The 14,590-nt window shown below is 38.6% G+C and overlaps 1 protein-coding gene across 9 annotated transcripts in view; it reads right to left on the reverse strand.

Moving 5' to 3' along the window:
* LOC129758333 (G protein-activated inward rectifier potassium channel 3-like) overlaps window positions 1-14,590 on the reverse strand; it is a 425,862-nt gene that overhangs the window by 26,176 nt on the left and 385,096 nt on the right. For all 9 annotated transcript variants that reach the window (XM_055755828.1, XM_055755827.1, XM_055755822.1 and 6 more), the window contains 4 exons: window positions 9,296-9,410; window positions 1,643-1,790; window positions 1,222-1,580; window positions 972-1,161 (listed from right to left, as the gene is read on the reverse strand). In XM_055755828.1, coding sequence (XP_055611803.1) covers window positions 972-1,161; window positions 1,222-1,580; window positions 1,643-1,790; window positions 9,296-9,410 — 812 coding nt within the window. The remainder of the gene's footprint in view (window positions 1-971; window positions 1,162-1,221; window positions 1,581-1,642; window positions 1,791-9,295; window positions 9,411-14,590) is intronic.

Consider the following 14,590-nt stretch of genomic DNA (forward strand, 5'->3'; position numbering starts at 1 on the left):
AACAGGCACCGAAGAACCTGACTTTGTAAATGTAAAGAAAAATTATTATTATTAAGCTTATTTGAACATTGTAATCTCTAGGTTTAAGTTATTATATATATGTAGCCTACACTGTTTGGCGGAATAAATAAATAAATAAATAAATTTTTGTCATTTTTGTCATTTTTGTCATTTTTGTCATTTTTGTCATTTTTGTCATTTTTGTCATTTTTGTCATTTTTGTCATTTTTGTCATTTTTGTCATTTTTGTCATTTTTGTCATTTTTGTCATTTTTGTCATTTTTGTCATTTTTGTCATTTTTGTCATTTTTGTCATTTTTGTCAATTTTGTCAATTTTGTCAATTTTGTCAATTTTGTCAATTTTGTCAGTTTTGTCAATTTTGTCAGTTTTATCAATTTTGTCAATTTTGTCAATTTTGTCAATTTTGTCAATTTTGTCAATTTTGTCAATTTTGTCAATTTTGTCAATTTTGTCAATCTTGTCAATCTTGTCAATTTTGTCAATTTTGTCAATTTTGTCAATTTTGTCAATTTTGTCAATTTTGTCAATTTTGTCAATTTTGTCAATTTTGTCAATTTTGTCAATTTTGTCAATTTTGTCAATTTTGTCAATTTTGTCAATTTTGTCAATTTTGTCAATTTTGTCAATTTTGTCAATTTTGTCAATTTTGTCAATTTTGTCAATTTTGTCAATTTTGTCAATTTTGTCAATTTTGTCAATTTTGTCAGTTTTGTCAATTCTGTCATTTTTGTCATTTTTTGCCAATTTGTTTTTTTTTTTTGTCATGAAAAGTAATAATTTTGAAAATGAATAAATTTCTTTTTAAAAAAAACTCCAAATTATCACAAAATTTTAAAAAAAGATATCATGTGTTCGTTTGGACCAATAAAGAAAATTGTTTAGACTCCAGGCGATTCAAAAATCGACAAAAGTCGCAATTTGACACACCGTTTCCCGTTTTCATCTTACCCAACATAACGACAATTTCGAACCGCTCCCTCAGGATGTCTTGGGCAGAAAGATTGTACAGGGGACTCTCCTTGTCAATCTTGTGCACCACAATTGTGGGCCAGATGAACATCAACCGATCGTCTCCTCCATCGCAGCTCACTTCCATATTTTGCTGGTAGAACGGCAACACTTCACCCTCTTTTGTAACCTGTTAAAAATTACACTCATTTTAAAAAAGATTTTTTCAAATTAAAATATTCGAATACACCTTTCTCCTAATAATCTGTGCCGTCACGTGTGCCTCGATGATGTGACTTTTGCGCATATCGCCAACCCGGAACATCAAACAAGGCATCCCGTCCCGATGGCAGATGACGGCATTCCGCGAGAACAGCAGCGTTTGGGCCCGTTTTTTCGGTCGAGAAAGCTTGGCAAACACCAATCCCACCATGAACGACTGGATGAAAACTCCGGTGATACTTTGCAGCGAAAGAATGAAAACCGCTTCCGGACATTCCTCCGTTACAAACCGATTACCGTAACCGATCGTATGTTGCGTCTCCAGCGAAAAGAGGAATGCCGACGTGAATCCGTAGATGAAGGTGACGCATGGTTTGTGTTCATTGTCTGAAGAAAAAAAAACTAGATAAATAAAACAACAATATCTGGCTATAAGTCGGTCAACAAACCTCCCATTTCATAAGCCTGCATGTCCCCATGGCTGTACGCAATGAGATACCAAATGATGCCAAATCCTAGCCACGATAGGATGAAGCTCAGCGCGAAGACCAGCAACGTCCAGCGCCACTGTATGTCAACCATGGTGGTGAAAATGTCCTGTAAGAAGGTAAAGACAATAATTTTGTCAGTCGTTGCAGAGCAAAATGGACATTATTTATAACAAAACGGTAGCCATGTAACAGATGTTTTCCACTCACGATGGTTGAAGGAATTAGCAAAAAAAACTAAATGTATGTTTGTAAGTTTGTATGTTTGACTCGACCTGTCTCGGTACGGGAAGTCTCGATCGCACATTCAAATATTGCTCATGCTTAATAAACAATACTTGAACCACAACCAAGGGGTCCGTTACCACTGGCTTGGGACATGTTTGGCTAATCAAACTCCCTTCCAACTGTTCGAAACAAATTAAAATCCCAAATAAGTACCTTAGTAACCTACTCAAGATTCCAAATTTGCCGAGATACTCCGGCTGGCTTGAACCCACAATCCATTGTGTATCAGTTTTCCGCTCGTTTGATGCCCTGTCCTTCTCCCCACTAATCCCCAATAGAGTTAAGGTATTTTACTTTATAATCAATCAATAAATCAAAATGTCTACATATGTTTCACGTTTGGTTATCACCTGCAATTCAATTTTAGAATTGTTATTTTCCCTGTTTTCAAATAAATATTGAGAATCTTTCCATTTATGCATGCCACCTTATTTTCAAGTTATAAGAGTATGTTTATCTCTATACGAGAAAACAATAAAACACAATTTAAAAAAATTAAACGTAGAAATCAAGAATGTCTACCTACATGTATTAATCGCAATTCTTTTGTCTTTTAAAATCAATTTTAAATTAAAAAATTAAGCATTCTAACCCTTTTACGGGAGGATTCAACAACCAAACTGCACAGAATTCAAAAAGTAGTTAAGATCGCAGCAAGCGTAGCACTACCAGACTGCAGTTTGACAAAAGTATGGAAAAGAAAAACAAAACCTCCCAATACCGGCGATCGCAGATATTTACCTATGTTTCCATTTTATAATTTTTATCAAATCTATTATCACTTTGATACGAAATTTTATATTATTCTCTACATAATCTTCACTTAACACAGATTCATTTTGAAAACAGAATTGCAGATGGTAACTAAGAATAATGCAAGGAACGAGCTCACCAATTTCCAAGCAGCAAAATCCGCTAGCAAACCCTCCCAGCAAATGTCTTTACACGATTTGAATGAGATCAGATGGAGATCTTGATTTTACAGAGAAACTTTTACCAAATATCCTGTGATCATCTTCCTTGAACATTCCCAATAAATGTTTTAAGCACTAAAGTTTTTCTTCATTCTTGAATTGCCGCATGCATTGCATTTTTCCATTCCGCTCATTAATCAGTTGTTGAAATTTATGGAGGATTGAACAAAACTGATGCTCTCTCTTCATACATCAATAACGGCGCCGGTCCCGTCCTAGTAGTCAATAGATAGAGAGGAAAATAAAAGAAAAAGATGAAAGAAATCAAACTTATGCTTTAGGACCAAGGTCACCTCTGCATCCTAGCAAAACAATATTGGTGCGGATGTGGGGAAAAGGAATATGATCAGGAAACACTTTTGACATGTGTAAAAATCTTGTTCTCAACCTATTTTCCTATGCTTCTAGTGTTTACTATAACGATCTTATTTTTCAAAAATCCAAAAAGAATGTGACTGGCACTATTGTGATAACTAATAAGAAATACTGCAATGATATCTTGTATACAAAAATGGAGGCGTTTTCTTTGTAACAACATCACGTATGAATGGTCGGTCGGAATTAAGTGAAATTTGGTATCCGAGGGTTTTTTGGGTCAGAGCTGGTTTGTATAATAGTTTCAAGGATCTCACTTTTTATGAAAGGTGGTCCCAATACAAATTCAACTTTATTTGTTACGATTTCCATAAGAATCTATTCGCGAGCGCGAGCAGTTAAGGACGAGTAGATGAAATTAAACATTTATTACGATTTATACTTTAGAAGGTAGAACGAAGTTTACCGGGTCAGCTAGTTTGTTTTAAAAGTAAATAGGTGCGCGATTTTTGCATGAGTAATTAAATTCGCTGTTTTTTTTTGTTGTAACTAACATATGACTCATTTAGCATAAAACAATTGCAAGATTTATAATTCGGCTGAACGCTATCTATCCAGAAATCTCAAATTTATCAGAGGTTTAAATTTACATACTTTCCTAACTCTTACAGTAAGGCTTGTGAACAACAAACTCGAGAGGTTTGATATAATCGAAAGGAGTTTTGTGAAATGCATAAGTATTTTAATTTTATGAAACATAGGATTTTAAACAAACATTAAATCTATTTTAACAATTTTTGAAATATAGAAAATTATGTAGCTCTATACAAAAATCTTTCATAATTTCCTCACTATTTCCCTGATATTCTTAAAAATTCCCAAATCAAGCTTTATTCTTTACTTCAATGAAAAATTTTGTTAACATATCTATGATCAGTCAGATTCTACAATTGTGTTTTAGAGTGAATTTGACCTCGTTAATAAGACTTAGCTATTTTAAAAAAAAAAATCATCATTAAATTTTCTAAAAAGCCTCAATTTTGAAAGGTATTTCATTCTCAGTTATCAGTGAGAATTTTAAAATCTAAAATTATAGATCATGAAAATGAAATAATTAATCAGGTTAAGTTGTAGAAATATCTTTGATATTAGAATAAAATTGTAATAAAATTCCACGAAAGATTGAACTTTTCAGACAGGAATCAAGCTGCTCATGCCTTTCATTAGTTAAAAGCCTTTCAGTAGTTGAAAAGTAAATAAAGTATTCAATACTTAGCTTCAGGTTTGAAAGGTCCCCAAGAGTAACCATTTGTGTTTTGCAGATTTGACCGATGATGTTTCGCTAGACTTACAACCTCCTACATTCCGCTGCTTGATATGCTAGCTCGCTCGCTCAGGCTCGTACGGTCAGGCTGACTGGCCTGTCACCCATACCGATAGCTCCATTCTAGGTCTTCCAAATCGGCATTTTAACGATAATTAAACTTAATTAAATCAGGAGAATGAAAAACACCAGTTGTTGAAATTTATGGAGGATTCTTGAATAACAGCACTTTAATCAAATTCAACTTTTGAACAAACGATTTCACTACCTTATCAACATAAATTTAAACGAATTTGATAATGAGAACCCTGAAAATCCGTGAAGTTTCTGTTACTTTTTGGAAAATATTTGAAGCCGAAAAAAACGCGTGCTGCTCGTTCAGCAAACGCCTACTCTCTTCCGAATCAATTCTGCACAAATGATGTGCGAAAAAGTTATTTTTCAAAAAATGGGTTGAAATTTCGTAGGATGCAAATTTTTCGGTGTTCAAAATAGTTCGTGTTTGGGGAAATTTATTTTCTTGAAGATCTACCGAAATTTGCATGGAGAAAGAGACCAGGAAACCAGAATTAAGACGAGACTGCCATTCGATTCTTAAATTTTAGAAAAGCGAGTTTTTTCTAAGGAAATTACCAAAAAAACTGCTCATGCTATGAGTCAGAATGTCAGAATGTCTTCAGAACATTTACTTGTTAGACCGCTCTCCATAACGTGAAAGCATCAAAAATTGGTCACAGCCTATTACGATAAAAATAAAAACACTAACTTTTATTGAAGTTTGAGGACAAAATTTGATCTACAAAGTTGTAGATATCATTAAAATATGAAAGTTTGCTGAAATGATAAGAGCTCTTTCTCTGTTCAGTGCAGAGTTGTGAATGTTGTGATGCTTTAAATTTTAAAATTAAAATTTGTTTTTTATACTTAACTATTGTTAATTTAGAACTTATATAAACATGATGCCCACAATATTTATAAAACATTCTAAACGCACATTTTCCACGAGATCTTAAGTTTTTACTACCCTTCCTAAGTTATCTCAAATTAAGGATTTATTTTTCCATAAATTTCATTAAATACCGTGAAAGCACCAATGGTCGCGCACTTTCAACTCTAATCATTATTTTCTCCGAAATTCAACAACGAAAATTTCAATGTTTCGCATTTTCTGATACCAACACCGCTAAGTAACTTTCACTTGCCATACTAGAAATAAATTTATTCAGTTTTTTGAGGTCAGGAAAATAAAAACAAACATCGTTTTTGCCAGATGCCATTTTGTCTGTTGTCCTTAGCAAGTGAGTCAAGCGGGTCCCTTTTTGTAATTCAGTTTTTTGTGTTGAATTCGAGCACATTGGCAAAATTTTTCGAACGTAAGTTATTTGTGGCTGTATAATGAATCAATTGTGAAAAAAGTGAACAGTTTGAAGGTTCTGTTGCGGAAAAAATGACAATTTTGTTGTGCACGGCCATTGGTACACTTGATTTTTGAATATTTCTATCGCCGCGCACGGAAAGTCTTCTAGTATTTATTAGCAGTTGAACGTAGAGTAGTTCTTCGGAAGTTCACAAAGGTTATTAAGATTAAGATTCACATACAAGCTTTCCAATCAATGATTTCCATTATATAACCGGCTGAAAACCACAATTTTTAGAAACAATGTCAGAAGACACGATTATCTAATGAAAATGGTCACAAAGTGTTGGAAATTTGAGGTTAGATAGCAATTCGGATCTGTTCAGTTTTAGTTGGTCAATTTCCCCGTAGAATTTCAGACAGCTCGCCGAATGTGTGATGATTTATCGAAATCGGGACCGAAAACATTGTTCCAAAACATCTTCCAGCAAAATAATGCTTTGTAAAAATGACGTCTCATAATACTAATTCATCACCAGACTAGTTTCATAAACAAAGAAGACAAATCGGTGTTTAATGTGTGAATCATAAAAAGCCTTACCTGCGAATATTCACATTGAGCCTGAGAGCCATGTAAACGAATTTTAAACTGATTGGATACCTTACCCAAGTAACCAATATAGTTTTGTAGCACGCTACAAAGCCAAGCTTTGGTTTTATAAGGGGCTTGAGGTGTCTTATAAAACAATCGGTGTTACTTGGGTTATTTACTGTTTAAACCCTAACACTTGTGGGCGGCGATTGGAACAAGCAACATATGCGTGCGCGGCCATTGGTACGCCGACACTTATTACAAAATCCGTTTTTTGTAGCGTGGCAATGAAAAATTTATCGCTTTTAAATTTTTCTCTTAAAGTAAGTAAGTTTTACTACGTGTCAGTGCTTTTCTTTCCAGAATCGCACAAAACTCAATTTTTGTACGGCACAAATAACATCCATAATAGCTTAAATGCGCGGCTATTGGTGCTTTCACGGTATCCTCGAAGCAGTTTAATAGTGCAACAAGAAACGTCCTCATTTGAGCACTTCATTTGATAATTTTGCATTCGATGATTTAATCACCTTGAAGGCTTTCGTGAAGCTGAAACACAGTCAATCTGCAGGTCCGGACGGTATACCAGCCACTTTTTTAAAGCGCTGCATATCACACATGCTAACCCCTATAAAACGAATCTTCCAAGCATCGCTCAACACGTCTACGTTCCCCTCTATATGGAAAGAAGCCTACATGTTTCCGGTCTACAAAAAAGACGACAGGAGGAATGTCAACAACTATCGCGGTATTTCTGCCTTATGCGCAATTGCCAAACTATTTGAGCATGTTGTTTTAGACCCTATCTTCTCGTACTGCAAACCATATTTCTCTTATGATCAACATGGTTTTATGCCCAAGCGCTCTACGACCACAAACCTACTGGCATTTACGTCTAAGGTGCAAGACAGTTTTGCTTCAAGATTCAAAACAGACGCCATCTACACCGACCTGTCAGCCGCTTTCGACAAAGTGAACCATGAAATAGCTATCGTTAAACTCGATCGCATTGGTTTTTGTGGGTCTCTACTGGAATGGTTTCGCAGCTACCTGGTAGATCGGAAACATATTGTCCGAACGGCAGAATCCTTCTCTATCCAGTTTTTTTGCCCCCTCTGGAGTGCCTCAAGGCAGCCATTTAGGACCAATACTATTCTCGATTTATTTCAACGACGTGCTGTTGCTCCTCGCTGGAATTTCTTTTTCCCTTAAGCGGCTTCTATCAAATGCAGTGTATTTTCTCGGCGACGAGGCTATTGCTCGAGTTGAGTACGTGAAAGATATTGGTGTCATTCTTGACAAACGGATGGATTTCAAGATTCACACCAATTGCATCGTCGATAAAGCTTCTTGAAGCCAAGGTCTACTGTTCCACATGACGAAAGAGACACATGAGATATTTCCTTTTTTTTTCGATTATAATCATTTTACCATCTTTATGGCATTCGCGACTTTATCAACGTTGCAGTTAGCGGAACGTTATTGAAAAACTTATCCGGTACAACTGTGTTCGATGTTTACTCTTGGGCTCGAACTCGCGGACATCGGCTCAGGAGACAACAGACTTGCCAACTGAGCTATATCACAAGCCCAAAGATATTCACTGTTTGAAGAGTGTTTATTGCAGTTTGGTTCGTACGATCCTTGAATATCTGGTGCCCTTATTACCAAAACGGCTCCGAGCATATTGAGGCTATCCAACGGCGCTTTATGAGATTCGCGCTTCGACACCTGAGCTAGCAAGACCCGTTCCGACTTCCCAGCTACGAGAGCCACTGTCGCCTAATCGACATCGACACGCTGCAAGCCCGCAGGACCGCCGCACGAACCTCTGTCGTAGCTGATATGCTTTCATCCAGAACTGATTGTCCCGCACTGTTGGCAGGTCTTCAACTCAACATACGTGGTTTGAGAAATCGTGATTTCCAGCTCTACGTCCCTCTTCGGTTAAATAGTTATGGGGCTTACACAGCACTTATTGGTGTAACCAAGACATTCAACCGTTACTCCGAACATTTTGATTTTGACGTTTCGAGGGATGCATTCCGAAGAAAAATCCTTAAAGCTTTCAGTTTTGTGTAGACCGTTATATTGGTAGTGTCTTTAGTTTTAATTTTTTTTCATTAGGATCAATATGTGATCTAATGATGTACAATAAATAAGAATAATTCCGAACTTCTTGGGTAAAACGGGGCTAGTGGTTCCATAAACAAAATACCACATCTTGAAGCTTGATTCAAGTACTACAAACTAAGCCAGAAACTACTTGTCTCTATGCGCCCGTTTTTTTAGTACGATTGGCATAAAGTTGTTGAATTCAAAGTTTTTGTCATCGTCAAAATAAAAATATGTTTCCAATGAACATAATTTTATCAATTTTCAATTGGAATCATGGAATAGCAAAACAAAACGCTATAAATTTTTTCAGCTTTAAAAAAAAGTGAATAAAATTTTTAACAAAAAAAAACATTTTTAATAAAAATTGCAAAAGCGCTTTAAAAATTGGTTTAAGGTACCACCGGTATCATCGAATACACTCCAAAAAATACAATTTAATAGCTCTTAAGATGTTGCAGCTTTTTCGAACCTGAGAATTATCAAATTTTTGAAGATGATGTAAATTTTAAGAAAAATATGGGATGTCAAAGTTACACCAGACCGGATAAGTTGTACATTGGTGAATGAGTATACAGTTTGTATAACTTTATTTAAAAACAGTTTCGGAATTGTTTCATTCTAATGATGTTGTATCATAAAGGCTCACCTGCAGATATCGGCGCCTCCGTTTGGCCATATTGCCCTGGATGACATTGCAGTCGCCCTGCTTGAAGATAACTCGCTTCCGGATCCGCCTGGATGAATAACGCGTCTGCCGATATCTGCAATAGATAGAAGAAAAAACCGTTAATTCAAATTCTTTCATTCACTAGAAGCCCCCCACAATCAATGAATAGCTCCACAGCCAAAATTCACCACCAGTCTCCAAAACTGACAGTTCGCCTCCCCAAACCGTGAATTAATGTCAAAACTGAATGGAAACCAACAAAACGGTCGGTCGGAATCCACCACAGATCGATTTTTCTCTTCTCCACCAGCTAGTAGAGGAGCTCACTCGGTTTGAATGGATGGAGCTCGAGACGGGAGCGTTGAAATAACGAGGGAGGCGGTCGGCCTCATCGTCTGCAATCCGCGCATGATGGAGCGCTCGCTCACCGTCGCGGTCCAGCCGAGTAGAAAAACCTCCATTCTAGTACCTCCCGCGGTGGGACTTGCGAAGCAAGTCAGAGTGAGACGGACGAATTGAGAGAGTGAACTGCCCCACTTGCTTGCGGTGAGAAACCGACAGTGAGCTCGCCACTTCACCCACCCACCCATCCGTGCATGCGATTTGGCTGAATTTGAGCATACTGCCGCCCCCCGCGAGTTGAGTCGAAGCAGGCTGGAAAAAGTCCTTCACCACCAACAGCAGCAGCAGCCAGCTAGCGAGTCAGTCAGTGTGGAACGAACGAAAATTTTGACAGCTGCTCTATTTTTTATTTATATGAGCAAGCAGTGGCAGCAAAGTTTGCACGCTAATTGTCGGGTGTTTACTGGAAATTTTTGCTTGAGGTAATGATGTGTTGATGGTCAAGGGTGTGTAGTTTGTCGGAGTGATAAAGGATTTTGTCTGGACAGTGCCGGAGGTGTGTTTTTGCGTGTTTTTTTTTCGGTTTTGGAGGAGCCGCCGAGTGGTGCTGAGATCGAGTTGGATTGAAAATCTCTGACATTTCGAGAGGTCGAGGGTGAAGAGTGAGGGGTTTTTTCGGTGGGGTGAGTGGAATTATTGGAAAAGTTTTTCCTAGAGTGGAACGGGTCCGAGAGCGAGAGCGATTTTTGTGGTGGACAACTGGGAGTTGAGGGAAAACTGTGTGTGTCCTAACAACGATGAGTTGTGTCCCGATGCAGACCCTAACATCTGTCTTAATTGTCCTTTTGGATGGTTAGTTTTATTTAGAGGGGAGCGTCCGTTTTGAACGAACCAGTGAGTGAGCTGCGCTCGTGTTTTGGGTGATTTCCTCTTTAAAGAAGGGCAATTGGGGCGGCTCATCTCACTGCTGACTGCTGCAGCAAATCATAAACTGAGGGCATCCCCCGGCTTCTTGGTCCAGAAACGATGGGGCACTACGAAGGAGTCAGGGAGAGCGAGTGAGAAGCGAGTAGCTGAGAAAGGCTACACGGCAAGAATACATTTGGCCTGCCTATCCGGATGGTGGCAGCAGCCTCACGGAACGGCCATCAAAAAAAGTGTGGTGAGGAGCAAAATATGAGCGCAGGAACGACGGCGCTCACACATTAGTCCATTCGTGGCCCCCGTAGTTTGTGTGTCGTGGTTTCGATCCGTGAAAAATCCTGGCAGCAATACAGGATTCTAAATTTCCTAATTTTCAGGTCAAATTGGCACGGGATTCCGCGGATGTTTCCGATGCAAGTGCAGTGAACAGGTTGCCGCAGTAGGCCGTGGAATTGGTTTTTTGGGGTTGGTACAGTAGTCGGTGACTGCGATCGAAGAAAAAGAAAAATGGACATTATCCGAGTGTAATGGAATCGTCGAAAGGTCAATATTTGCAGTGAACAAAGTAGGCGTGCTGGCAGTGAAGACATTTCTGCAATAAGCTGGACAATCGAAGCATTCCGACAGTAACCTGCTGCTGCAGCTGTCTTTGGGACCGATTGTAGGCCACAGGTGCCAGATCTTATTCTGTCTCCTCAGCAAAAAAAGGAAATGTTGTTCCGTTTTTTCATCGTTTGCTCGACTAAAACCTTCGCGATGTTCCATTTTCGTTCCCAACTGGGGCTCATTTAAGGGGTTTAAACCACCAAATTATTGCTCGTAAAGTTATCCTTAATTTTTACGACTGTGACGGTCGCCAAAGGAATCAGGGGAAAAAAATTCAGGCTTCCGGATAGTAAAGCAACAGACATGATTCGCCAAAAACCTAGAGCAACAGGAATCAGTTTGCCATCGTCGTCATATTTATGGATCGCATTCCAATAGACCGAGCAAAGACCTAGGCTGGAGGTGAGCTCAATTAGCTGGAGCCACACGAAGAAGCAAAAAAAATGTGTCATTTACAGCACCGAGTGTTGTTGCGATGACACGAAAAATTACCATCAATACAGTAATCGCCTGGCAGCCAAAAAGGAATTGTGGAAGGAAGACGACGACGGGCGAAGAAAAAAAGAAAAGAAAAAGGCGATAGGAATATCAGGATGGGAAAATCGAGCGAATTGTTGCCCCAGTATAGGGGACCCCCATGTATGGTGGGTTTTTTTTTCCTTTTTTTAAGGTTTTTGGGAAACTTTGGAAAATGAGCATCGAAGAGCGTGAAACGAGCAGACGATGAAACTCGGAAAAACTCTCTCTGCATCCTATCTACCAATTTGTGTGTCCAGTGAAAAACCTTTGCTGGTTATATTTTCTGAGAGTTGATGAAGAAGAGATAGAGAGCGGAGAGGACGCACATTTTATCTTTTAACGACAACGACAAGACTTGGGGTATGGAAAGCAGCATTTTCCAAATATTGAGAGACTCCAACGAACTCGCTCCCAAAATCAAAGTGTAGAGTTTTCCAAAACTCCCTGAAGCCAGGAGAGAGTTTCGAGGAAACACCAATACGGGATGATTACTCAGAAGTCCGAAACTCTTGGTCTTGGTCTGAGGTGGTGAAGTTGCCGTTTTCCCTCCCAGGACAGAATTTAACAGCCCACCACCACCATCGTCATCATCCTCAGATCTCAGCCGATCGAATGAGAGCTCGCTGACTGGACCTAGATCTCGGTCGAGCCCACACGGATCCGTGGTAGCCAGTAGTCGCAACAGTGCAAGGGATAGTCGTCGATGTTGTTCTGGAAACCTCAACCAGGAGGCCCTCCAAAACTCCAACCAAGCAACAACTCTGAAGAGTGATGAAAATCTAATTATGTGTATGTTTTTCCCCATCTTATTTTTAGAAATCCTCCCACAAAGATTTCCTGTTGGTGTAGGAATTTAGGTGTTTTCTTTGATACGATACGATTTGTGGAAACGAGCCAGTGAGAGCTCCTCCTGATGATAATCCAAAAGGTGTTGTTTTAAATGGCCAAGTGTAATTCGTTTGAATAGTTTTTTAGTGTTTGGAAAAATATAACGCAATCCACGGTAAACTTTTCGGGGCAGAAGAAAAGAAAATTTCAACCAGAGCCAACGAGCCAGTGCAATCTAGAAAGAATAAGGAGAAAAATCCGCGAGGCAAGCAAGAAGAAAACGAAAACGTCCGAGGAAATTTCGGCCCCACAAGATAACACATCATCATCATCCTTTCGTGAGATTTGTTTCAGTGTGTGAGTGAAGAAAATCGTAGCCGAGCGAGAGAAAGCGAGAATAATCTCAGCAAACGGCGATAAGAACGCGGGTGAGAGCAGCAATTTTCACAAAACGGGCGAAAGGACCTAAAGATCCTAGTAGCCTTGTGTAGTGTGGAAACTTGTACACGTTATTGGAAGAGAAAAGAAAACCGTGGTAGTAGTGTCATTTCCGAGCAAGCTCACAACTACTGTGAAGCAAACAGCCCCCCAAACAACAAGGAGCAAAAGGAAGCCCACGTTTCCCTAAAGTGTGCGGATTATCGATAGCACTCGTCGTTCCGGGGGGATCGTCCTTAGAGAAGGCCTTCATCCCGTTTTCTCTCAGCAAGAACTGTCTCTTCCGAAAAAGGTAGAACGTTCGTTCCAAGTCGAGGAGAGATTCAACTACCTAACATAAAAAAGAGTAGCCAACCAAGGCGAAAATCGAGCCTGGAACCGAAACCATCAACTAACAACCAAAGGAGGAAAAAACGGTTGATGGAAAATAAGTGACCAGGTGAGTGTTTTTCTACTGACGATTTTTTTTTAGTTTTTCTTTTCATCTCACAAATCGAGGTCGAGCTTCACCAAGAAAAATTAGCAAGATGGCTTATGTGCGTATAACGTACGGATGGATGGTTTGACTTATTCGTTGACTACCTTCCTAATAGGTTGATGATTTCCGGTTGAAGCAACACATGGTTCTCGACTTAGTTCTGGAACAAGGTGGAATGGTCCAGAACAACAACGAAAAAAAAAAACAACAAAACTATGGCTATGGGAAAGTGGTGATAATTCGATTAGGAGGGAAGTCAGCAGCTGAGCAGACAATGTTTTTGCGTTTTTTTTTCTTTCAAAAGGGCAAATGCCGACTAACGCACATCAACACGTGATTCGATTCGGCTAATTGGAGTCATATGGTTTGTCGGTTGGATTAGCTGGCTTAAAAATAACTACTTTGTTTTTATAATATGGGCCCATGTTGCAAACTATTCTTGCTTACAGAATTTAAGGGCTTCACGAAGTATGGCTAAGACTGGGATTTCATTTCAATTTTTATTTATAAAGAAACTGTGCAATATCCGGATGAATATAAGTAAAATCCAGGCATAATTAACCTTCCAAAGCTGTTCGCAAAACATCCGTTTCAGAGAAATTTGTCTTGTAGTTTGTTTTTATTCCCGTGGCCGCAAATGTTAATCAATTTTGACGATATTAGATTCATTGTTGTTTCTAAATATTCTTGTTTCTAAATATTTCAAAACGAAATGATTTGTACTACCAGGTTGTCTAAAATTGGTTCCGGATGAAAAACATCCCAAAAATCAATTTTAATTTTAAATTGCTTATAATTTCTGACAGCTTTGCAGTATTTAAATGGTTCTTTGATTATCGAAATTGTCCAAAGTACATCTATCCAACGATGTATGAATATGTAGGGGTCCGATGAACATTTGACGTCGCGCATTTTTCATAGAAAATTTGGCAAGCCCGGATTATTCCAGACAGTCTAGAAAAGTTCCCAGCTAACATTTAAGAAGGTATATCGCAGGGACAACAGAATGATTCAAACAATCATACCAGATGAAAAGATTGTATGAAACTTATTAAAATAGCATATAGCTACAAAAGTGGAGGCGATATATCAACAATGACATTGTTCCAACGATTCGCTTTCCCCACAAAATGCAAAAT

The sequence above is a fragment of the Uranotaenia lowii genome, chromosome 3, assembly GCF_029784155.1.
Source record: "Uranotaenia lowii strain MFRU-FL chromosome 3, ASM2978415v1, whole genome shotgun sequence".
Classification (NCBI taxonomy): Eukaryota; Metazoa; Arthropoda; class Insecta; order Diptera; family Culicidae; genus Uranotaenia; species Uranotaenia lowii.